Below are 24,904 nucleotides of genomic sequence, written 5' to 3'. Positions count from 1 at the left end.
GGGTAGTTCTTTTAATTTTTGTCTCTAGAATAAATGGTGAGTAGTTGTGTTCTTACTTTCAGAGGCTCTGGGGATCCTGGCAAAAAGAAACAGCACATTTGCCACATGCAAGGCTGTGGCAAAGTATATGGCAAGACATCACACCTACGGGCACACTTGCGCTGGCATACAGGCGAGAGGCCATTCATGTGTACCTGGTCGTACTGTGGGAAACGCTTCACACGTTCAGATGAGCTTCAGAGGCACAAACGCACACACACAGGTGAGCAAAAGCCTGGGGGAAAAGAAATAGTAATAGACTAGAATGGAAAGACGCAGAGTGTACCTATGAAATAACTAAAATTTCTGAACAACTTACTTTTGAAACTGAATAGTGATTCACAAATGAAATTGGTGTTTTTCTGGAAAACCTTTAAAAAAGGCAGGAGCTAGGTTTTGAGTGGGATTTTCAGGAGGGCCATTCCCTTAGTCTCAGTGCTTTCTTCCTTTCTTTTCTGCTATATTTCTTCCTGAGTACTCCCCAATCTATACTTATTTTTTCCCCCCAAAGCAAAAGATAACAGGTTTTTGTTTTTATCACCTCCTACGACTGGCCTTATTCTGCCTAATACAGTTTGAAAGCAATGAATTGGACATGATATCCCCACTTCCTGAGAATGGTTTCTTATCTTCTTTCTCTTCCTTTACCTAGGTGAGAAGAAATTTGCCTGCCCTGAGTGTCCCAAGCGCTTCATGAGGAGTGACCACCTTTCAAAGCATATCAAGACCCATCAGAATAAGAAGGGAGGCCCAGGTGTATCCCTGAGTGTGGGCACTTTGCCCCTGGACAGTGGGGCAGGTTCAGAAGGCAGCGGCAGTGCTACGCCTTCGGCCCTTATTACCACCAATATGGTAGCCATGGAGGCCATCTGCCCAGAGGGTATTGCCCGTCTTGCCAACAGTGGCATCAACGTCATGCAGGTGGCAGATCTGCAGTCCATTAATATCAGTGGTAATGGCTTCTGAGATCAGGCACCTGGGGCCAGAGACGTACGGTCCATACCCATCAACCCTGGGATGCAAGGTAGCTTGGGTCCAAGAGACATGTGGGAGAGAGCCATGAGGCATTAAAATGCATGGTGGTGGGAAGAATTGAGGGAGGGATACAAGAGAAGAGATGGGGTCCTGGCACTCATCTATATCATTAGTACCTCCTTGAAGTGGGAAACATTAGTGAAAATTCTGTTGGTGCCACCCTTTGATGAACATTTGACCCCAAACAGTTTCTTTTTACACTTTGTACCCCAGCCTCCCCTTTCTGTGTTTCCCTTCTCAGCTCCATCATGATGGATCCCCCCTTTCCTTAAAGCCATCATGCCTTGATAAATATATATGATCATTGAAATACTTTTTAACAAAAAACAGATTCTATATTATATATATATATAGAGAGAGAGAGTTACATTCGATACATTCAACAGGGGTTGGCTGGGAGGAGGAAGGAGACCATTCTGTGACCAAAATACTTTGGTCATTTTTTTATATTGCCTTATTTCCTTATGGCTGAGCCTTGTTGTGACACATCAAGTTTTTCTGAAGATGTTGTCTTCGCTTCCCACCAGATTAAGCATTCACATGCTCTGCTTTTAGTTTATATATATACATACATAATGTGTTTCCTTTCTTAATTTTGTCTTTTTATTTGGGATCAGCTTCTTGCACTCCTTCCCTGACTCAGCTCTCTGTCTCCCTTCCTCTCCTGAACACTTCATGTTTTGTTTTTGGTAGTGATCCCTTGATGAGGCACTTCTGTCCATCTTTTAATGTCCTTAGTCCACCAGCAGAATAGAGAAGCCTTGAAGCCCAGGTTGACGCTTGAGTAACTTTCTGGAGAGTGTGTTCAAAATACTACTGACGCAGGCACCCTCTTGGCGCTGGAGAGTCAAAGCACCTCTCTTCATAGCTGCTCTAAGCATCAATAATCAGAAGTCTGTCTATGGAATTCTACAAGAGACCCTTTGGAAGTTATTATCTGGGATCAGTTTGTATAAACCATCAAAAGATGGTCAGATAATAGGTATTTCAATAGGAAAATGATGTGTTCAGAAGCAGAAGTGACTCCTAGTAGTCCTGTTCAGGAATTAATGGAGTATTTAGACCATTGTACAGCTGTCTTCCAAGGTAGCTCTAAGCTTTGATGTATGGGCTTCTGAGTTCACTTTCTGAAAGGAAACCCGTTTCCTCTCTTGAATGTCCCCAGTAGTTTCTTTCCCATTCTGTTATTAAGGAGCATCAGCTGATAAATCTGTTCTGGGTTTCCATTCTGCAAAACTCCAGAATGTGCACCTAGCGGCAAGGCAGTGGTTCTTTGATCTTTTCCCTTAACTCTTCCTTGGGTGGCTCCTAAGGGAAAAGGAAGCACATGATCGTGGGAATGATAGCCCAGAACAAAAAGAAATCTTGTCTTACCACTGTGGTTTATAGGAGAGATCAAGAGAAACCATTCTGCTTTCTCCGTGGCCTGATTGCTGAAGAGACTGATCCAAAAATTATAGCGGCAGGGAACTCTTAGTGGATCTGACACTGAGATTTAAATGCAACCAGAATTGTCCTCAAGGCCCAGCCATTAAAACAATGTCTCTCTTGACCTTCGGGTATCTTGTCAGAGAGCTTTTCACTGTGAGGAAGTGTGGAAATGGCTGTGTGTGTGTGTAATATGTTAGATTGGGGATAGGTTTTCTGTTAGCCAATACTAAAAGAGACCTGCAATAAAAAATTACCCTGATCTGATAGAAAGTGAAGTGTTTGTGTATGACTGTGTGGAGTGTGTTTGTGCCTGTATATATCTACACACAGATGAGAAATTATATTTGAAATTGTTGGAAAATAAATCAGATTCAGATCAAAATGTATTTCAGGCCCATTACCTAGAAATCTATCTTAAAACCTGGGTATGTTCCTGAAGTCATTTCTTAACGCTAAATTAATTACAATTATGAATGGGGGATATTCTACTGCACTTTTAAAAGAAGAAACTATTTTTGTGTTTGAAAGTGAAACCAACATCCAGACCTATAGCAGAGTCCTGTAATTCCTTTCATAATCTTTTTACCTTGACTACAAATAGGTGATGCTGTGATTCTATATATTTTATATAAAGTCTATCCAAATTAGGGTTTGGGTAAGTTTGTGTTGTTTAACCTGAAATACAGTAACTGTTAATTTTTTAAACAATAATTCACTCCTTTTGGTCCTTTCTCTGCAGACTTAATAAAGTGTTGGTAATACTCGGGAACGATTGCAAGGAACTTCCCCAGTTTCTATTATTCCTGCAGTAGAAGTCATCCATGCCAGCCACTTACCACACCCTTTATTCCCACTGAAAGGCAGACCTCGGACCCTATTCTTTCATGTCTGTAATCAATCATGTACATAGGCATCTTTTGGAGGAAAGGGGCGGGATAAATCACTGGAGTGTGCAGTATTTTGCTGGAGCGTTTCAAGGAATGGAATCTTCCCCAGTATGAAATTATTAGATATAAACTAGCTTAATGATGCTAAGGACTACAACCTTTTAGGATACTTGATGATGTTTCTCTCTGGGATGGAATGCTGGTTTACTTTCAAGCCTCTTCATTAGCATTGCTGTGACTGTATATCCAGTTCTTTCCAGTTGCCTGATGTCCTCACCAAGGAAGCTCCTGACCCAGCATCTTGTTTGGCCTCCAAACTGCAGCAGCTTCTGGTTTGTCTCCCAGCAGCAGGGAGCCTCTCAGTCTTTTCCATAGGAAGTTAGGAGCCTACATTCCTTGAGTCAGGAGCTTATTGCTAGAAAATCCCTTTCCCTGAGCTTTTGGCCAGCAGAAATTAATGTAACTGACAGGAATATTGATTCTAAATTCTTTTTCATGAGTTGCTTTTTTATTTAAAAAATTTTAATGACCAAACCTTGCAGGGCTGGGGGTGCCCAGAGGAGTGGTAATATTAAAGCCCTTGTTCCTTTGTCCTTCCAGATTACCCACTCACATTCATCTGCTTGTCGTTTGACTGCTTATATTTTGACTTTATCCAGAGCAGTAACTCACTGTCTTCCTTCAGGGACCTCACAGCTGATGCTCTGTTTGTGGGTGCTATGCAGAATGCAATTTAATGGATATTTCTCAGTCTGGTTCAGAATAAATAGAACTCTTGATCCTGGAAAGTATAGACTGAAGTGTGGGGGTGGGGTAAAGATTATGATTGGGGGAGGGCTAGAGACAAAAGCTGTAAATTACTATGGCTGGTTGATTTATTTCTACTATATACATATATATATATATTTTTTGCTTTTGTATATCCTATATAGGAAACTAAGCATTGTATTTTTTTAACAAATCTGAGAAAGCACTATAACTGCAGATGTTTTACTTTCAGAATATATTTTGTATTGTTAATATCTTCACATTGCGTGAATACTGGAAGCTGCAGATCTTTGCTAGGACGCAATACATTTACAGACTTGTGAGGGGTTCTTCTGGGGGTATTAATCAGGCCCCTGTTGTGCTTTGGAAGAGCCCTGGTGCTACTTGCTTCAGGTTTTCATTCAATTGTAAGTACCCTGATACCTTTTGGACTTTGGGATCAGATCAAGTGAGTTTTAAGAGATCCAGGTACCAAGGAAAAGAGGATAGTCTAGCTGCCTCAAATGAGGAGCTCTTTGCAAAGCTCTCCTTTCCCCATCCAAATCTGGGTTGCCTCTTTGGAGTTGGGAGGAGAAATGCAAAATCTCAGAATTTCATCTCCTTTAGAAGAGAGCCAGTAACTTAATGTGCAGGATGAAAGGTGGCAGCAGTAGCTTTGGGGAAAGGGAGGAGGATATGGCACTTCTCCAACCCCGGAAAACATTGCTTTTGAAAACTGCCAATAAAATATGGGCAGGTTATTACTTTGGTTTGGGAGCCTGTGCTCTCTTTGGTGCCTCCTCTTGGCTCTCCTCCTGGGGTACAGACCTCTTTTGGGAGGATGAGCAGACCAGCTTTGAGGTTGACCTATTCTTTTTTTTGTCTGCCTTCCCTAAGCACCAGTCCCCAGGAGGACATTAAGCAGCCTAAGCTTAAGTTTCTACTCCCTCTTTCAGATTTGGTCCACTTGCCTTCGACTGAAGACTGGGAAAGGGAGAAAAAGTGGAATCTTCATTCCTCTCCTAGGTCTTCTCCAATTCGACTTCCACAAACCCAAAAAGATTTCCTCCAAAAGATTTATTTGAGAGAAATTAGTATTCTGTCCCATTTCCCCCTTTCCTCATTATCAAACAACCCTACCTTCCTTGTCCCTGCTAAAGGAGAATCCCTCAACTCCCTTCAGTATCAGAGAAAAGCATAACGAATGGGTTTAAGTGGCTGCAGGACTGCAGACAGCGAGAACTTTATTGATACCTCTCCTGGGGTGTGTATTTTCCTCTCTCACCTTCAGGAACTACACTGTGCCTTCTCCGCAGGGGATGGGCTTCGTCTACCCAGCCCTCTATTTTCCCAGCAGCTGCTCTTGAACAGTGTGAACAAGGCAGGTCTTTTATATATCTGATCACCCCCTTTCTCCCAGTGGCCTCCCATAGTCCTTACCTGGAGTCTAGGACACAAAGACTTTGGGGAAAGGTGGGGAAACTATGCTGAGATTGACCTGAGGAGACCCCTTCCTCACACACCAATGGCAGCTGCCCCAGGGCCTGCTTCCTCTTCTGGAGTTTGTTATCCTCTGGGAGGGAGGGGCAGTGCTCCAGTCTCTGGTGCCTCAAAGAAGTTTGTTTCTAATGCTGACGGTAACCAGTCTCCTTACCACTGTTGCCTTTATAAACCTCTTAATATTCTCATGCTGTGTGGGGAAACACTTCGAAATGCGCTCTCATCTTTCTTGATCTTTTTTCCCCCCAGATCTTGTGTATGTATGATGCTAATCTCTTATCTTTTAGTTTCTTCCTGCTCTTTTGTATATCTTCGTTTCTTATATCTCCCCCTACCTTTTATCTCTGGGTATTTGGGGGGCTTTTTTTTTTTTTTTTTTTTTTGCCTTTTGTACAAAGATTAGTTTCAATGTAGTCTGTAGCTCCTTTGTAAACCAATTAAAAAAAACTTTTTTTAATAAAAAGTCATGTCTCTGGTGTGTTGAGAGGGTTGGGAATGGGGAGAATAATGGTTAAACTTCACATATGAATCCAACAAAGGCTTCCAGCTACACTGTTGTGCTCCCATACATGTTAATCAGCACAGTCGCCCTGCACTTCACTCCCAGGTAAAGAGCTTCATGACCCTATCAGTTTGCTACAACTACACAGAAATGTGAAGGAGCAAGAGGAACAGGGGCAGCGCGGAGCTCTTTTTTTTTAATGAGCTTTTTATTTTGGAATACTGTTGAAGGGAAGTTGCAAAGATAGTACATAGAGTTTCCTTATACCCCTTACACAGTTTTCCACATTGTTAACTTACTATCATGGTGCATTATCAAACTAAGAAACTGACACTGGTACATTAGCCAAGCCCCAGGTTTTATGGTTTTCACCAGTTTTTCCATTGAAATTCTTTTGTTCCAGGATCCATTCCAGGATACCATGTTGCATTTAGTTGATAGGTCTCCCCAGTCTCCTCTGGTCTGTAACAATTCGTCTTTTGTTTTTCACAACCTTGATAGTCTTTGGGAGTATTGGCCAAATACTATAGGTGTTCTGTAGAATACGCCCTATCTGAGTATGTGATCTTTTTCTCATTATTAGACTGAGCTTTCGGGGGTTTGGGGAAAAATACACACTTACCTGTGTATTCTTCCAAAACTTATCACATCCTTTCAAGGGATAAATGGTTACGTGACATTACTGATGATAATCATCTTCACTAGGTTAAGGTACTATTTGCCAAGTTTCTCTTTCCCTATTCTTTGGAAGCAAGCTGTTAAGTCTAGCCCATTCTTAATGGGATTCGTGGGAGTTCAGCTTCCCCTCTGGGTGAGAACAGTATCTATAATACATATTTGGAATTCTGTAATGAGACTGTCTCTTCTCCATCAATTTATATTAATATGTCCTGTGTATCTGCTTTATTCTTGGGTTTTTGTATCACTAAGGTTTTTTCTTCTGCTCAAGCTTTTTATCCCAGCTTAGGCCATTGGTGCTCTTTCAGAATGTCTTACGTGTCCCTTTGGTATGTCTACATCTTTTTTTCAGTAGTTTCTGATACACAAGGTGCCTCAGGCTCAGTTTCGGGTTTGCCTGCCCCAGCTCTAGGGTCAGCCATTTCCCCAAGGAGCCTTGGTTCTCTTTATTGGGAAACGGTATTTAGAAACCAAGATCTAGTTCCAACATATTTTACATTCATTTAATAACATCCTGTGTGTAACATGATTGAATCTGGATTGCGGCCCCCTCTCAAATTGAAATTGAAATTATTCTGATAGGCTTTAGAATTTCTCGTCAGCCTATGGCTTCACTCCCCTTCCTATCAAAGAATCCTTGGTCAACTGTTTATACTAAGGCTACCAGCATTTTCTATTGACTCCCTGTATCTGCTTTGTCAATCACTCCGTCATGGGTAAACTCAGCCATTGATTTCCTTATGTAGCCATTAGCAATTGAACATTTTAACGTTTTACTGAGGAGTTTTTGTTTATTTTTATTTTGGGGGGGCCAGGGTTGTTTTGCAGCCTTAAACAGTCTTTATAGTTGTGTCATCTGTTCTTTCGATAAACATCAGTTGAGCTCTTATGTCCTGGGTCCTAAGGTAGGTTGAAGATGAAAAAAAAAGATAAGCCTTGCCACCAAGTTCTGCATTAGTCTGGTAAGTGAGACAAATACCATTAATTGTAAATTGCCAAATCCTGACCCCATTTTTCAACAGATGATTTGCTTCCTATTTCATGGAGAAATGGAAACATAAATTTCCATTTCTCTTCTCCCTACAAAAACCTGTGTATTCACCAATACCAGTTTTACCCTCTTCTCTAGTAGGAGAAATACTTTTCCTTTGCAAGGCCAACCCTGCTACTTGTCCTCTGCACCTTACTTAATCTTTGACTTCTTTTTGTTCTTGGTTTTGGTATTTTCTTTCATTGTTAGTCTCTCCTGGATTCCCTTTTGTCAGCCAATAAGCATGTTAAAGTCTCTCCTGCATTTTGAAAAACCTCTGTTACCTCTTCAAGCTGCTGATACAGTTCTTTCCATTTCCTAAGTTAGTGAAAGTCATTTTCTTTTCTTCACTCCTCAGGCCACTTTGTTCATCAACCACCATTTACCAAATTGTTTCTCATAACCATCGGTGACCTAGTTGCCCGCTCCAGTGGTCTTTTAGATGTTGGCCTCTTAGACCTCAGCAACAACCTGCATTTTAGAGCTTTTTTCCCGTGCAGTGTGTAACTGATACCCCCATGGTTTTCCTCCACCTCCTGAGTAGTCTTCTTAAGTCTCCTTCCTAACCACTTCTTCCTCCGTTCATTAAATACTGGTGTTTCCTGTCTGCCCTTTCCTTACTCTACCCTTCGTCTCCTTGAACAAGTTGCATCCACGATAGCTATTACATACGTCCCAAACCTTAAGCCCTAACTTTTCCCTCAACCTGGCAGCCTGCTTACTGGACATTTTCATCTGGATGTCCCACAGAAAACTCAAACTCAACATGTAAGAAGGGGAAATGATCCTTTGTGTCTCCCATCTCATTTAACATTTCCATTTGACTTCAGAATCATCTTTAAATTCTCTTTGATCTACCAAAATTCATTTGATTACCAATCCTATCAATATTACCATAATATATCTCAACTTTTGCCTTTTTTATTTTTATTTTTACTGCACTAGTACTAATATTGGCTACTACTTGAGTCTTACAACTGATCTCCCTACTTGTAGTCCTTCAGCCTCGATCATCTTACCTACCACATAACTACCACCCCTCTACCTAAAATCCTTAGCTCTTAGAAGTCTTAGTTCCTTGATAGACAATTGAAACTTTTCCGATTTGGTCCCAGTCTATCTCTAGGGTCATTTTCTGCTTTATATCTCCTACTCCTTTCTCCTGCTCAATCCCTCTGCCCTCAACACACAGGTAAAGTTCATACCTTTGTGTCTTTATTCTTGCTGTTCCCTTAGCCTATAATAATCACCCTCGTTTTACTCATTTTCAGTGTTTACCTTTGACACAATTTAAATATCCCTTTCTATGTGAAACCCTCTGGGCACCTTTTTTCCCTTGTCTTCTATGCCCTGGACAGAATTAGCTTATTTGATCTTTCTGCTGGTATAGCTCCTTGCTCAAACCCCTAGACTGACACATAATTTTCTGGTTGCTTGTTCATATGTCTATACCTTTCTAGAGAATGGATTCCTGGAGGGCAGAAATCACACATATCTTTGTAGGCCCAGCACCTGATGCAATACATTTTTAAGATCAGGACCTAATAGATATTTGCTGAATTGAAGGAATAAACAACTCACTTTAGCCTTGTAGTCAATGATGTCAAAGGTATTATTAGGCCACTGAAGACTTTAATCAGGGGATCCTAATGAAGACCTTTGTGTGTGTAGAATCCAGGAAGCCTCCATTCCTATGCTAAGGCCTCTTCTCAGGACCTTTCTCATCCCTCAGCTCTCAGATTCTTACCCCTTCTATCACCATCTTAGCTCTAAAACTCTTGACTGCTCAGAGCAGATACTGTTCCCATAAACCTGGCGGGAATGCTTCTATATTTGAGAGGAATAGTTACCCAGCTTTGGGTGAGGAGATTCTACCTTACTGCCTGGTCCTAATCTTGCTCTGCTCTGGAGGAGATAATCTAAGACACTCCAGGCACAGAAGCTATTTGACCTTCAACTCCACCCTTTTCTCACCCTTCCCTGCCCCACCCCTGCCCCCAACTATCTGATCTGGGAGGTGGTGAAGGAAGTAGCAACTCAGTACAACAGTCCATCTTACTGGCAGGGCCCTATAGGCTCCCAGAAGGGCCCAAGGTAGGGATGGGCAGCTGTCCATGTGCCTCTAGCCTTGGTCATTCCTCCAGCCGCTGATTCACAAATGGTGGTGCTTTTACTCTCTCTCTCCTTTCACGCAGGCTCACCAGAAGGAAGACTCCAGAATCAGTAGTACTCAGAACCATTATCCCTGGTCTAAGCCATACCATTCCCAGAAAGGGTTTCCAGGCAGCCATCAGGGGGATGGAAGGCTGGGAAAACAGGGAACCGGTCGTCTCTAACTCTTAATTCTCGTGGGAGCCACCTACTCATAGGGGTGGAAACAAATTACCTATTACTGTAGTTCCTTACTCTGGGGAAGAGACTGGTGGAGTTGGACTCCTGTCTCTCTATTGCCACACAAGCCATAAACTTTTTCCATCTCCATGCTGGCACTCCCTCTACACACCCTATACTCTCCCTTCACAGTTTACAATCCCAGCAGGTTAACAGATGCAGGTGTACGATACAGACACTAGTCATCAGAGGAGGCCCCTTCTGCCCCCTCCCTGCACTGAGTTTCTCCTATGTCTACTGACCTCTAGTGTTGATAGTTTGAACTGTACCCTCGCTTTCCAGTTAGTGGCTTAATGGCAGGTAATGGTGCAATATTTTCTCAACAATCCAAATTCAAATATTCAAATATTGTATTTGGAAATATATATATTTTTGATATCATTAAGGTACAATTACTTGAACAACATTATGGTTACTAGACTCCCCCCATTATCAAGTCCCCCTGACATACCCCATTTCAGTCACTGTCCATGAGTGTAGTAGGATGCTATAGAATCATTACTTGTCTTCTCTCTATATACTGCCTTTCCCGTGTCCCCCCACCTACATTGTGTGTGCTAATCGTAATGCCCCATTTTCCCCCTTATCCCTCCCTTCCCACCCAATCTCCCCAGTCCCTTTCCCTTTGGTAACTGTTAGTCCATTCTTGGGTTCTGTGAGTCTGCTGCTGTTTTGTTCCTTCAGTTTTTTCTTTGTTCTTATACTCCACAGATAAGTGAAATCATTTGATACTTGTCTTTCTTTGCCTGGCATATTAGGAAATATTTTAATTGCTGACTTTTGTATTTGTTTTCAGGCATCCTGGCATAATACAAAGAACAGGTTCAAATCCTAGCTCTGCTATTGCCTAGCAGAATAACCCTGGGCAAGTTTCCTGAGCTCTGTAAACTATGAAGTGAAGATAATAAAAAGTAGTGGGAGCATTAGATGGAATAATTGTAAAGTGCACAGCCCTAGCTGTGCCCTAGCACAGTGGTGCTCAACGAAAGTTTGTTACCTTCCAACAATGGTGAGTTATTCAGTGAATGACGCAATGTGATTTTTTAATTTTGGGAATGTAAAACTTACCATTTATACCCATTTCCAATGTAATCTTTTTAAACTCTGAGAAATTTTATATAAATGCTTTCTGATTCTTGAGTTTGGAAAATGAGGTCAACTCTAGTGTGGATTGTGAAGCCTCTTGCCCAGGGTGCTGCAGATCTGAGCCCTGAAAATAAGGGTTAGAAGGGATCTTGGGCACAGCTGAATGGCTCTGAGCATTTGACCTCACTTTGGTTTCCAGCCTGGGAAGAGCTGATAGGATCCAGCACTTTCTTATAGGATGAGCAAAGGGCAGAAATTTGAAGTTAGGCATCCCTGGGTTCTCAGCTGGCCTCCAAGGCACCCTCCTCCCACTTTGCAGAGAAGAGAGGAGGTGGTTGAACAGAGGAGGATATGAGATTGGCTTTCTGCTCCTCCCTCTCTCTCCCTGCTTTTCCCCACACCCATCCTCTCCCCCACAGCAGCTGTCTCCCCCACAGAGACTGGGGAGAGGGAGGGGGGCGGAGTTGGGGACTGAAGGACCAGAAGCCCCACAGTACTCTGTATCTGAAGGTAGCTCTGGCCTGGGGCAGCTGTGCGGCTCATGTTCCCCTTCTGCTGCTCCTCCAGCACGATGCTGGGGACTCTGGGCTTTTGGGCACTGCTTCCTGGAGCTGTGCAAGGTAGGTTTCTGCAGAGAGGGGCAGGGTCCTTCCACCTACCCACTGGAAAGGGGCATTGAAGCAACAGCCACCTCTTTAGAAGAGTGGTGAGTGGGTGGGTGAGTGAGGGCCAAAGGCAGAGCCATGTGTCCCCCTGGTGGGGTCAGGTTCCAGGCCTCTACTGACCCAATTTCCTTCTGTGGCTTTACCATACCAGCTCTGGGATATGAAAAATGTTTTGTCTCTCCTTTTGGCTGTTGTTTTTGCCCCATCTTGAACTTTCCCCTTTCCCCATCTTGGGCCACAGCACTCCCAAGCAGGCGGACCTGTGTGTTCTTTGAGGCCCCTGGAGTTCGGGGAAGCACAAAGACACTGGGGAAGCTGCTAGATGCAGGACCAGGGCCCCCCAGGGTTATCCGCTGCCTCTACAGCCGTTGCTGCTTTGGGATCTGGAACCTAACCCAAGACCGGGCACAGGTGGAGATGCAAGGTGAATGGCAAAGTATATGGCAGGTGACAGCTAGGGTGGGAGATAGGTACATCCTAGGGTGGGGGTGGTAGCTGAGGGAGAGGAGGAGAAATGGAATGTGCAGAGGGGAAGAAAAGCCCACATGAGATGGAAGGGATGCCTCTGATAGAGAAAGGGTTTATCTTCTCTGTTCCCAGACTCCATTATGCTTGCTTGCACTCTCTTCCTTTCTCTTCTCTTCTCTTAATCCCCCCACATCAGGATGCCGAGACAGTGATGAGCCAGGCTGTGAGTCCCCCTACTGTGACCCAAGCCCCCGAGCCCACCCCAGCCCCGTCTCCACTCTCTTCACCTGCTCCTGTGGCACTGACTTCTGCAATGCCAATTACAGCCAGCTGCCTCCTCCGGGGAGCCCTGGGACTCCTGGCTCCCAGGGTCCCCAGGCTGTCCCAGGTAGCCCCCCAGGGTGCTGGAGCTGGGAGGGGGCTGGGGCCAAGAATAGGATGAGAGGCAGAACAGAGCTAGTTCTCACCCTACCCCCATCCCAAGCTTCCCTCCTCCTGGCCTTGAGAAGTTGGTTGCCTTGGTGACTGAGAGATAAGGGGGCTTGTGACCAGGATGGGGGTAGGTGGAGAAGCAGGTTCTTTGAGGACAGGGAGAAGAACGGATATGGGGCAGGACTCATCCAGCCTGCATTCTTGCTTTAATGTCCAGGCGAATCCATGTGGATGGTGCTGGCGTTGCTGGGGCTGTTCCTTCTCCTGCTTCTGCTGCTGGGCAGCATCATCTTGGGTACTAATCTAACCATCCCTCCCCTGTGATGCCCGGACACTGCCCCAAAGCTCTGACTCCTCTCCGGGATCCCTGGCCCATGGTGCTGAGAACTCCGCATCCTGACCCAATTGCCTCCCACAAAGCCCCGGTCCCAGTCTCCATGCCTGTGCACCTGACTCTAAGGCTCCTCTCCGTCCCAGCCCTGCTACCACGAAAGGCCCACAGAGTACGAGGTGGGCCAGAGCCAGAGCTAGAGCCAGAGCCAGAGCCAGACTTAGGCAGCGACTGGAGTGCAGAGCTGCCAGAGCTGCCGGAGCTGTGCTTCTCCCAGGTGCCCAGGGAGGGAGGAAGGGAGGCCCCCAGGCACTCCCAGAGGGTGCACTGGGGAGGCAGCCTCACCCTGCTACTAGCTGAGGCCCACAGCCAGCGCTCTGTCCCCACCAGGTAATCCGGGAAGGCGGTCACGCTGTGGTGTGGACTGGGCGGCTGCAAGGCGAGCTGGTAGCCATCAAGGCCTTCCCCCTGAGGGCTATGGCCCAGTTCCAAGCTGAGAGAGCCTTGTATGAGCTGCCAGGCCTGCAGCACGACCACATTGTCCGCTTTATTACTGCCAGCAGGGGGTGCCCTGGCATCTTGCCCTGTGGGCCTCTGTTGGTACTGGAACTGCACCCCAAGGTGAGGTGGGAGGAATGAATGTGTGTGTGTTTGCCTGGGTGTGGATGGAGGGCTGGATGGCAGCTGGGTGCTGTCCATGCTTATTTTTCTGCTTTAGATTTCCTCTGCTTTAAAACATTAAACATGATTTTTATTGTTTTCTCTTTTTTGTTACACGAGCAATACTTGCTCGTATTTTTGACTCATAAAATAAAGATAAGGAAGGAGAGAAGTCAAAACAATTTCTAGTCCCAGGGGAGGGGGAAGGGGAGGGGGAAGGGGAAGGGGACTATTGAACCACTGCAAAGTACATTTGATAATAAAAAAAATACAATTTTTTTCTTCTTTTGGTATCATTAATCTACAATTACATGAGGAACATTATGTTTACTAGACCTCCCCCTTCACCAAGTCCCCCCCACATACCCCATTAGTCACTGTCCATCAGCGTAGTAAGATGCTGAAAAATCACTTGTCTTCTCTGTGTTGCACAGCCCTCCCCAAGCCCCACCACATTATACATGCTAATCCTAAGACTCCCCCTTTCTTTTCCCCCCCCTTCTCCCTCCCTTAATAATACAATTTTTAAAAAAGGAAAAAACAATTCCTATTCCCACCCAACCTTAAAGACAACCGTTGTTAAAGAAATACCTGCAAGCATGGCCCTCCAAAGTCATTCACTTATTCATTCAACAAATATTTATGGACTATATATCATATTTCTTATGCTAGGAAAAACACACCCCGTCCCTGCCTTATAGATTTTACAGTGTAGTGGGGGAGACAGAAGTGGATCAAGTCACCACAAAACTAAGTGTAAAATGTCAAGCATGGTAAGTGCTGAAAGCGAGGGCACTGTAAGAGAAGAAAGAGACATGAGGGAGTGGAGGATCATGAGCCCAAAGGGTGAAGCGGGAGAGGTATGCAGGGGCCAGACCACACTGGCCTTGTGGGATTTTATCAGCACCTATGGGTCGTCCACCTTGAAAATTTTGAATTCTGGAAAGTCCCTTCTTTGACCATGTGCCTCACTGCTCAGCTAAAAAAATACTACTTTTGTGTGTGTGTGTGTAACTTCCCCAGCACGCTGGAGGTGCTCGATAATGTTTGTCAGATGAGGGACTCTTGCTTCTTTCCCTCCAATTCCCGATTGCTCCCCACCTGCTGCTCCCCACTCAACAGCCCTCCCTGTCCCCAAGCAGGGTGTTCCTGAGTGGTGCCCCTGCCAGCTCGCCCTGCCTCTTTTGTCTCTGTCTCTGTCCCAAGACTTCTGAGACAGTGTAGGGTGGTTAATACTGAGTGATGTTGGAGTCAGGCTGCTTGGCTTCAAGCTCTACTTCTCTCTTGCCAAGTGACTTCCAGCAAGCTCTCTTTAAAACTCTTCATCTATGAAATGGGAGTGACAGGAATACCTAACTCCTAGGGTGGTTGCAAGGATTACAGAAGGCTGGCACGCAGTAGGTGCTCAAGACACTTGAGCTGGAGTTACTGTTTTTCCCATCAGTCTGACAGGCACATTCTCACTCCTCCGCTGCCTGTTGGTTGGCCTGGCTGTGTTAGTGTGTCTGTCTGCTGGGAGATGCAGGGGGAAGTCTGTCGACTGATCTCTGCTCCCTGGGGTGAATTGGCCACCTCCAACTTTCTATGTCTCCCTCTTCTCTCTGCTTCTCCCAAGGGCTCCCTATGCCACTACTTGACCCAGCACACCAGTGACTGGGGAAGTTCCCTGCGGATGGCACTGTCCCTGGCACAGGGTCTGGCATTTCTCCATGAAGAGCGCTGGCAAGATGGTGGGTGAGCTGGGAGCAGGAAGCCATGGGAGTCAGGAGCCACACTGCTATTTTTCTGATTCTCCCTTAGCTTAGAGGGGAAGAACTAGGTCAAGAAAGAAAGGAAGAAGACCCTTCAGCCTTGGCTTCTCCCATAGGCCAATATAAACCAGGTATCGCCCACCGAGATCTGAGTAGCCAGAATGTGCTCATTCGGGAGGATGGATCATGTGCCATTGGAGATCTGGGCCTTGCCTTGGTGCTCCCTGGCCTCGCTCAGCCCCCCACCTGGGCCCCTACCCAACCCCGAGGCCCAGCTGCCATCATGGAGGTGAGTGCTGTGGGTAAGGGAGAGGCCCAGGGTGGCGTCACTGCTGCTGAAGCTGTGCCCAGCGGTGCAGCCACAGTACAGCAGTTTGGGACATCCCTGCATCTAGCCGGGTGATGTCTCATGGACCAGTGTTGTGGTGAGCATTGCCGGGGAGATGATTCTTGGCCCTCCACGCCTTGCTCTCCAGGCCGGCACCCAGAGGTACATGGCGCCAGAGCTCTTGGACAAGACTCTGGACCTGCAGGACTGGGGCACAGCCCTCCGGCGAGCTGATGTCTACTCTCTGGCTCTGCTCCTGTGGGAGATCCTGAGCCGCTGCCTGGATTTGTGCCCTGGTAAGGGTGGTGAGGGTGGATATGACAGTGTCCCTTTCCTCCCCCATCCCCCACCCAAGCCATGCCCACTCACCCATTCTAGACCCACCTACATCCTGACCCCGGAAGCTCTGCCCTTCCGCCTCTTGGCCTTTCCACAAGGAGGCACTCTTGGGCTTGCTGATGCCAAGCCACATGTGCCTTTCCCCAGACAACAGACCGCCACCCTTCCAAATGGCCTATGAGGCAGAACTGGGTAGCACTCCCACCAGCTGTGAGCTGTGGACCTTAGCAGTGGAGGAGAGAAGGCGCCCCTACATCCCTTCCACCTGGTGCTGCTTTACCACAGTAAGAAGCCACAGGGGTGGGCTTGGGACCTGGAGAGTCTGGGCATGGGCTTCAGAGACACGTCTGCCAGGATCAGTTCATCTACTTTCTCCTGTCATCTCCCACCGCTCCTGGTATCATGTTCAGCTGAAGCTGCTCAAACTTGTTCGGCACCTCAGTTCATCCTCTTCCTCCATTTCACACAGCGCATTCCTGAGACACTTACCTCAGTTTCTCTTCTTTCTACCATCATTTCATCAGTTAGCCCTGTTCCTCAGTCCCCTCCAGGAAGTACTCCTTGTCTTTGCTTCTACCCTGAACTCTGCCCCCAAGATGGCTCCTCTCCTGGCACACTGGAGCCCAACGTTCAACCCAATAGTTCCTCATTTTGTCCTGCATACCTGTGTTTCTGCCATGACCCAATAAAACCCAGTCCTAGTTATAAAGGGTTAAAGCACTGGCCTAAAGGTGATATTTCAGAGGTCTGCACAAATAGTTCCTAACAGGAAGCCTCTTCCCCTGCTATCTGGTCTGAAATTTCCACTGCACAAGCATTTGTTGAGTTAGATAACAGAGGCCCAGGCATTGTTTGTAGAAGACCCTGGTTGCCTGAGATGAAGGAGAGAAATTTTAAAACATCAGCATGTTAAGCCATTAACCTGAATTAGCTCTTCAGAGGAAAAGCTGGACACCTTGGGAGGCACCCAGAGAACTGTTTCATAGGGAACAAGATATAGAGGGCTGGTTCCAGTGAGGGGGAGGAGGAAGTAGCTTCAGGAAGGATTGGAAGAAGAGTGTTGGAAACAGGGGAGTAGTGGATACCTTTTAATCCTGGGGTTTCTCAGGCGACCATTCAGATTCCTGGGATCAAGCTGCCTCCTGGTCATTCTTCCCAGGACCCTGGTGGCCTGAGAGAGCTCCTAGAGGACTGTTGGGATCCAGACCCAGAAGCACGGCTGACAGCTGAGTGTGTACAGCAGCGCCTGGCCACACTGGCCCACCCTCAGAAGGCCCACCCCTTTCCAGAGGTCTGTGCACACAGCTGCCCACCTCCCTGCCCAGAAGACTGTTTCTCAACTCCTCCCTGCCACCATTCTCCCTCGTAGGCCTCAGCTGAGTGTCTGCCACTTCAGTGTTCAGCAAGGCCCTTGTTCCAGGATCTCCAAACTGCCTGTACCATTTCTTACGTGTAAATATGCAGCTTTTGCGTGATCTATATACATGCCAATATAAACATGGTGCCTTTCTGCTCTGCCTTACCACTGCCTTTCCTACTTGCTGAATTCTCGATCCTTCTGTGGGCATTCGGTTCACTGCAGTTTTGGCCAATGACTGGGGGCAGGTGTACACAGGAAAGACAGCTTTCCTGATGCTCTGTCCTTGGGCGCCTTTCTCCCTCCTGGGACCCTGAGCTCCTCCCGTCTCTCTTCTTTTCCTTCTCTTCCACAAGCTTTTTTTGGCAGGATATCATGCTAGGCACTGGGGAAGGGAGGATGAATACAATGTAATTGCTGCTCTGAAGGTTCTCAGAGACTCACTTTGTTGGGGTCCTGTACAATGTCCTAGGGGAGTGTCCTTTCCTGAGGCTTGAGTGGGAAGGCCTCACAGCACAGGATGCTTGAGCTAGGTCTTGAATGGACAGTTTTCCAGGAGTGTAGGGTGTGCGGTGGCAGGACCCAACTCCTGCATTTGCCTCTGGGCCACCTATTCTTCCCCAATCTCGGTTAAACACCTCTCTCTAAATAATCTTTAAACACACTTTTATTATGTCTTGCTTCTGCTCAACAGTCTGATTGCCTTTCCCATGACAAACCTGTGAGTACCATTTATAGAGAAAGAAACCAAGGAATCAAGAGAAGTTTAGAAATATATCCAAGATCACAGATTTAACAGAGCAGGAATTTTCAGCCATTAAAAATGATGTTGTTACAATGCCATAAATTATTACAAATGGATAATGTCACATGAAAAGAATATACACATATAAGCTGACAAGTCTAGGGTTATGTTAGGTTAGAAATAAATGTATGATCACAAGGTAAACACACAAATCCCGATAGAGGGTCATTTTACAAAATACCCAACTGGTATTCCTCAAAACTATCAAGATCATCAAAACCAATTCTGAGAAACTGTCACAACCTAGATGAGCCTAAGGAGACATGACAAGTAAATGTAATGTGATTTCCTGGATAAGGTCTTAGAATAGAATGGACATTGAGTGAAAACTAAAGAAATCTGAATAATGTATGGAGTTTAGTTCATACTCATGGATCATTAAGGTAATGAACATACCATACTAATGTAAGATGTTAATAATAGGGGGAATGATTGGGGGAATGGAGTGTGGAATATGAAAACTCTATATTCCCTTCTCAATTTTTCTGTAAATTTAAAACTGTTCTAAAAAAATAAAGCTTATTAAGCAAACAAATGATGGCCATCTCCAAAACTTCAGAGAGGCCATAAATACAAAGAACCAAAGGAGAGTTGTGGTAAGCATTGCAATGTTTACTTGCTGTGTTTTTGAGTGGGTGTGTTGTGAGATGTTATACTGAAGGGATCACTAACATAAAAGCTAGAAAACCCAGATTATAATCTTAGCTTTCCTAGCTGTAAACTCTTCTACTTATTTAATTTTTTCACAAAGTTGAATAAATGATTCTCTAAGTCATTTCCAACCCTATGATTCCAATTCTATGGTTCTATGATAAATGATTAAAGTTCCAGTTGTGAAGATTACTTGACCAAAATCTAGTGTTTACCTACTATGGTATTGCCATGATTAGTGATCCCATGCTTATGGAGATGCAATATAGATGCTAATAAGCTTTTTAGAAACTGGAAAACATAACTATAAATAGAGATGGACTCTTGAGAGGAAAGCTGTGTGAATGAAAATGGGTAGTGGAAAGTGGAAAGAAGACTGATTTTTTTGTTGTTGTTTACTGCCTACCTTTTTTAAAATTTCTTGAATTTTGAACTCTGTTTTTTTCTATTAAAATTAGATATTTACTTATTAATTAAAAAGTTCTAAGCCTAGAAAAAAGACTAGGGGGAAATGCCAAATATTAACGGTAATGATTCTGTTTGGGTGATGGGACCTCAAAAGTAATTTGCTTTTTCTTTCTACTTTCCTGTACTTTTCCAACTTTAATTCTCATAATTACTTAAAGAATGTAGGAAAAGCATGCAATCCACCAGGAAATATTCTTTGAAAAACCACATGTGACTTGACATTTCCTCCCTTTGGCACTTATGAACACAACTTGTAGCATATTTTGTGCTTTAGTGATACATTGTTTGCTGAAGTTATTTCATTTGTGAGCTTCGTTTTCTCACCTAGACTGTAACTGAAAGCACGGAGGGTGTGAAGGAACATATTTTATATTCCTCTGGTTTCTTTAGAGCACCTAGTTCAGGACCCTGCCACATAGCCTGGTGGACTGGATGGAGTCCTGGGTTCCTGACCTGAATCTGCCACTAACTAGGGTAGAACCTGCCATAAGCCACTTCTCTTTTCTGAGCCTCATTTTTTTTTTTTGAGAGGGCATCTCTCATATTTATTGATCAAATGGTTGTTAACAACAATAAAATTCTGTATAGGGGGGTCAATGCTCAATGCACAATCATTAATCCATTCTGAGCCTCATTTTTATCTGTTCATAGAAGGTGCCATTCCCTTTGGATGTGCTAAGGCATTTTCAATGTTTACTGGCCAGTAGACCTGATAGGAAAAGTATGAAGACCTCCTGGAGTGACACATATTTGATCCAGAGCCATAGTTTTATGACATAAAACTGAAGTTTAGATACCTGAAGTTCTCAGAAAGCAGATGACATGTGTCTAATGCTGCTTTGTATTTCTATGGTGCCTATAGGAATATAGGTCTAGGGAATATCTACACAATCTTCCATATCTTCAGCCTCTTCTCTGAACATCCCCCTCACCTTCTTCCACCCATTAAAGTGAACCTTGTTTTTCCTGGAGTGGTAGCTGCCTTTTCTTTCACATGCCCTAAAGGAGGAGAGATATTTTCCTTTCTGTCTGTTGTTACTTCCAAACATTTCTCCATCTTTCTCCAAAACCCAAAGCCTCTCTGAAATGCCGTCAGACCACACGACTTGCCACTCCATCTCCTGATCATTTACATGCCTCTGGGTCACTCCTCCGTATGTGCTGAACATTTCAGCATTTGGCTCTAAGTCTTTTTCTTTTTATCACTATTTTTGTTATCATTCTTGGTGACTTTAGTCACTATGCAGATAATCTATTTAATCCTTTCACTTGACTTTTTTACTTCCAACACGATTTTCCTCCACTATCTCAGCCACCAAGGTCTGTTTCAAACATTCCACTTTCTGTTTACCAACTCCTACCTTTTTAGCTGACTTACTCTGGAGAGCCTGCATTGGGATAGCCTGTCCATTGACCCTGCCACTTTTTCACTGTCTGCCACCCTTTTATATTATTCCCTCCTTATTTGTTTTATTTTACATTGTCTGTCACCATAATCACTACCATGCATGTACTCTTGACAGCCTTGTTCCTCTTTCTCTTTTACTTTCTTGTATTTTCCAGGTAAACCTCACCCAAGTTAAATGCAGTTATTTTTCCATTCCACAGCTGTACATTTAACTGGAGGAAATCACCACCTGTCCTGGTCTTATGTACAGTCCACAAACCTCACGGGAACCCTCCATACTGCCCAGCAATCCTACTAACACTTCCCTACTCAATTCGTATGCCCACTTCTGAGATGACCGTTTCTAACCTTCTCCCCCTGGCCCTATTAGCTGATAATCTTTCTCTTATCTCCCTGGAGAAAAAAAAAACAGAAGTAATCAGCAAAAAATGGTCACATCTTCCCAACCACTAATCTACCAACACATTTGCATCTGGACCTGCAGACTCTGATTTCCCTCCTGTTACAATAATAAGAGCCAACATGTATACAGGGCATACTATATACCCAGCCAGTGTTCTGAGTCCTTCACATGTATTATTCACATGTATTAGGTTATGTAATTCTCACAATGAGTTAGTTAGGTATTATTATCATCCTCTGTTTTATGATAGAGAAATGGAGGCATGGGAATTTCTTTTCAGATACCTTGTCTGGGGTCACACAGTCAGTAGTCTGGGTCCAGAGCTCATTTTCTCAACCCTACACTGTACTAAGTGAACTGTCCTATCTGAGGTCAGTGGCTTTACTCTGCTTTTCCTGATCACTAAGGAATTTGCTCCTTCAATTATCCTTACTTTCTCCAGCAACATCATTTTTTCTCTAAGAATACTGGATTATTCCCATCAGTTTACAAAAATGCTTTAAACTCTCCCATCTTCAAAAGCCCTTCTTACACTGGGCATCCTCTTAATGATTACTGCTCCATTCTCTGCTTTCTTATTCACCAGCATTTGGAAGAATTACTTTTACTTGCTGTCTTCACTTTTTCACTTCTCATTCTGTCTTCTGTTTGTTCAGACAAAATTTCATCTCTACCATGTAATTAAAACTGTTTTTTTTTTTGAAATCAATAAGTAGAATATTTTATTAATTAACTCCATTTATTTTATAAGGCTTTGCCAGTTTTCTTTGGCCACACTGCATACCCAGCGTATTTGGTTGGGAAGCACAGAAAGTTTTAAGAATTCAATCTAGTTATTATAATAATAAACATTTACTATATGCCAGACAATATTCTATTTACATCATATAAACTAACACGTTTGATTCTTAAAATACCCTCATGTGGTAGGTACGATTAATATATCCGATTTTACAGAGAGGAAAACAAGTAACAAGATGGTTAACTGACTTGCTCAAAACGTAGAACTTAGCATTTGAACCAGGATACAAGCCAGACGCAATCACTCCATGCCCAGAGCTCTTTCTTGCCGTGCAGCCTTTCATTAATACATGAGAGTCATATGCAAAAGCAAATGCATACAGACCCAAGTAAAACAGGAGTTAAATTGAGGCTTGCGGAGTTCAGTAGTAGGGCAAATGAAAGAGCAATTACTTAGGACTGAGACATCAGAAATTGATTTCGAGACAACAGGGCCACTTAGAATAAATTCATTTGTGAAAAGAGCTCTGACCCTTCACTACTTTAAAGGCAGATCACGACCCTCTGGATCTCCTTACTGTTCACTTTGTGGCCCCTACCCTGACACCACAAGCAACTTCCATTACCTATTTTTGCCATCGTCTCACAATATCATAAACCCTCCCACACCCTTCCCAACCACTGAAGAGTATAACCATATCAGTAAGTATTAAGCACTACTTGGCAGCTTACGTAAGCATGTGGATTCCCTTAGCTTTATAACAAAATGCTATTTGCCGAGCATTTCTGAGTTCAGTTCATTAGCCACAGATAATTGGAGAACAAGTCTAATACTTATACCCTTTTTTTTTTTTTTTTTTTTGCCTGTCAATTGCCAAAGATTTTTTTTTTTTTTTTTTTTTTTGAGAGGGCATCTCTCATATTTATTGATCAAATGGTTGTCAACAACAATAAAATTCAGTATAGGGGGGTCAATGCTCAATGTACAATCATTAATCCATCTCAAGCCTAATTCTCGTCAGTCTCCAATCTTCTGAAGCATAACGAACAAGTTCTTACATGGTGAACGAATTCTTACAGAGTGAATAAATTCTTACATGGTGAACAGTACAAGGGCATTCATCACAGAAACTTTCGGTTTTGATCATGCAATATGACCTATAAACCATCAGGTCAAATATGAATATTCATTTGATTTTTGTACTTGATTTATATGTTAAAAAGTTCATTATCCTTGGAAAATCCAATGGCCAATTCCCAGGCTTCATCCTATGTAATTTATCAGCAGCATTTGACTCCTTTGATAGCTTCCTCCTTGAATCCTTTCTTTATACTCTTTTCTGATTTTCCCCCTCATCACTGGCCACTAATTCTGTATCCTTTGCTCCTTCCTCTTCTCTTCCCAATTTCTAAACATTGGCAGGTTCTAGGTCAAGTGCTGGGCCCTCTTTAGTAGTCTGGCCGCACTTTCCCCTTAACTGACTTCATCTGGCTCCTCAGCTTTAGGCACCTTGATAACTCTCAATTTTTTTTTCTGCTTTAGGCCAAATCACTCCTTGAGCTCCAGATTGCCAAATTCAACTGCTTTCTTAATATCTCCACTTGGATACCTGATAGGCATCCTCAAATTAACTTGCCCATATGTACTCACATCTGTTCCTTCCCCATCTTTCTTATTTCAGTAAATGACACCATTATTTCCCAGATGCTCATTGTCCTTGGGTTCATCCTTCATTTCTTTGTTTCTCTCACACCCCACATCCAGTCCAAATTTGCTAAGCTTTACCTTCAAAAATCCAGAGTCTGACCATTCCTGATTATCTCTATAATTTCCATCCAGGACACCACCATTCCTCCTAACTGGGCTCCTGCTTCCACTTTAACCATCTCTCCCTATCCAGTTCTTTCACCACACAGTAGCCAGAATTAAAAAAAAAAAAAATTTAACCATTTTTAAGTGTGCAGTTCAGAAGCATTAAGTGCATTCATATTTGCTGTGCAACCTTGACCACCATCCATCTCCAGCACTTTTTATTCTTTCCAAACTGAAATTCTGTGCCTATTAAACAATAATTCTCCATTCTCCACAGCCTCCAGTCCCTGGCAATTACTTCCTGTCTCTATGAATTTGATTACTTGAGGTAGTTCATATAAGTGGAATCTTACAGTATTAGTCCTTTTGTGTCTGGCTTATTTCACTTAGCATAATGTCCTCACGGTTCATCCATGTTGTAGCATGTATCAGAATTCTCTTTCTTTTTAAGGTTGAACTGAATTCTATTCCACTGTATGCATATACCACATTTTGTTATCCATTTGATGGACATGTGAGTTTTTCCCATTTTGGGCTATTATGAACAATACTTCAATGAACAGTGGTTTACAGAATTATTATTTTTTAAATGAAAATCAGACCATGTCATTTCCCTGCTCAAAGTTCTCCAGAGGCTTACAATCATACTTGGAATAAAATCTGAACTCTTTTCCATGCCTTACGAGAATCTATAAATACTTCCACTGCAGCTCCTCTCCTTACTTTGATTCATTTTCCCACATAGTAAACACTGCTATCTGACATTTTATGATATATTCCTTTCTATTCTGCTCTCGCATCAGGATATTACCTCCATGAAGGCAAAGGCTTTTATCTATTGTGTTTTCTCTATCTTCAGAAGTACCTGGCTAGTTTGAGTTGAATTTGTTAAATAAATGAATGACGGGTGCATTACTTAATTGTTTTTAAATTATCTGAGTTTAAATATGAGGAAGAA

The 24,904-nt window shown here is 43.8% G+C and overlaps 2 protein-coding genes across 6 annotated transcripts in view; both read left to right on the top strand.

The window, feature by feature from the left end:
• The window catches only part of SP1 (Sp1 transcription factor), a 40,203-nt gene extending 37,571 nt beyond the window's left edge, over window positions 1–2,632 (top strand). The window contains exons 5-6 of the mRNA XM_037007180.2: window positions 63–262; window positions 692–2,632. Of these exons, the coding sequence (XP_036863075.2) occupies window positions 63–262; window positions 692–1,005 (514 nt within the window). The 3' untranslated portion in view covers window positions 1,006–2,632. The remainder of the gene's footprint in view (window positions 1–62; window positions 263–691) is intronic.
• An 836-nt stretch (window positions 2,633–3,468) lies between these two features.
• Window positions 3,469–22,961, top strand: AMHR2 (anti-Mullerian hormone receptor type 2). 5 transcript variants are annotated; one of them, XM_073213471.1, is made up of 12 exons: window positions 3,469–11,249; window positions 11,837–11,946; window positions 12,233–12,415; window positions 12,656–12,682; window positions 13,109–13,186; window positions 13,369–13,499; window positions 13,613–13,843; window positions 15,498–15,612; window positions 15,750–15,922; window positions 16,110–16,257; window positions 16,448–16,584; window positions 17,409–22,961. In XM_073213471.1, the coding sequence occupies exons 2-12, from the start codon at window positions 11,868–11,870 to the stop codon at window positions 17,667–17,669; spliced, it is 1,563 nt and encodes a 520-aa protein (XP_073069572.1). In that variant the 5' UTR covers window positions 3,469–11,249; window positions 11,837–11,867; the 3' UTR covers window positions 17,670–22,961. The 5 variants fall into 5 exon arrangements, with proteins under 5 accessions (XP_073069572.1, XP_073069571.1, XP_073069570.1 ...); XM_073213470.1 differs by having other exon boundaries at window positions 12,656–12,847; window positions 17,460–22,961; XM_073213469.1 differs by having other exon boundaries at window positions 12,656–12,847.
• Window positions 22,962–24,904: the final 1,943 nt, after the last annotated feature.

This window comes from Manis javanica, chromosome 10 (genome assembly GCF_040802235.1).
Source record: "Manis javanica isolate MJ-LG chromosome 10, MJ_LKY, whole genome shotgun sequence".
Lineage (NCBI taxonomy): Eukaryota > Metazoa > Chordata > Mammalia > Pholidota > Manidae > Manis > Manis javanica.
This window is presented reverse-complemented; position numbering and strand designations above follow the sequence as displayed.

What these genes read in the sequence shown, in the direction of transcription:
- AMHR2 (XM_073213469.1), top strand. Translation starts at nt 11,868, where the DNA reads ATGTTCCCCTTCTGCTGCTCCTCCAGCACGATGCTGGGGACTCTGGGC. An exon ending in GGGTCCCCAGGCTGTCCCAG is followed by an intron (nt 12,848 to 13,108) that starts GTAGCCCCCCAG and finishes TTTAATGTCCAG; the next exon opens with GCGAATCCATGTGGATGGTG. An exon ending in TACTGGAACTGCACCCCAAG is followed by an intron (nt 13,844 to 15,497) that starts GTGAGGTGGGAG and finishes GCTTCTCCCAAG; the next exon opens with GGCTCCCTATGCCACTACTT.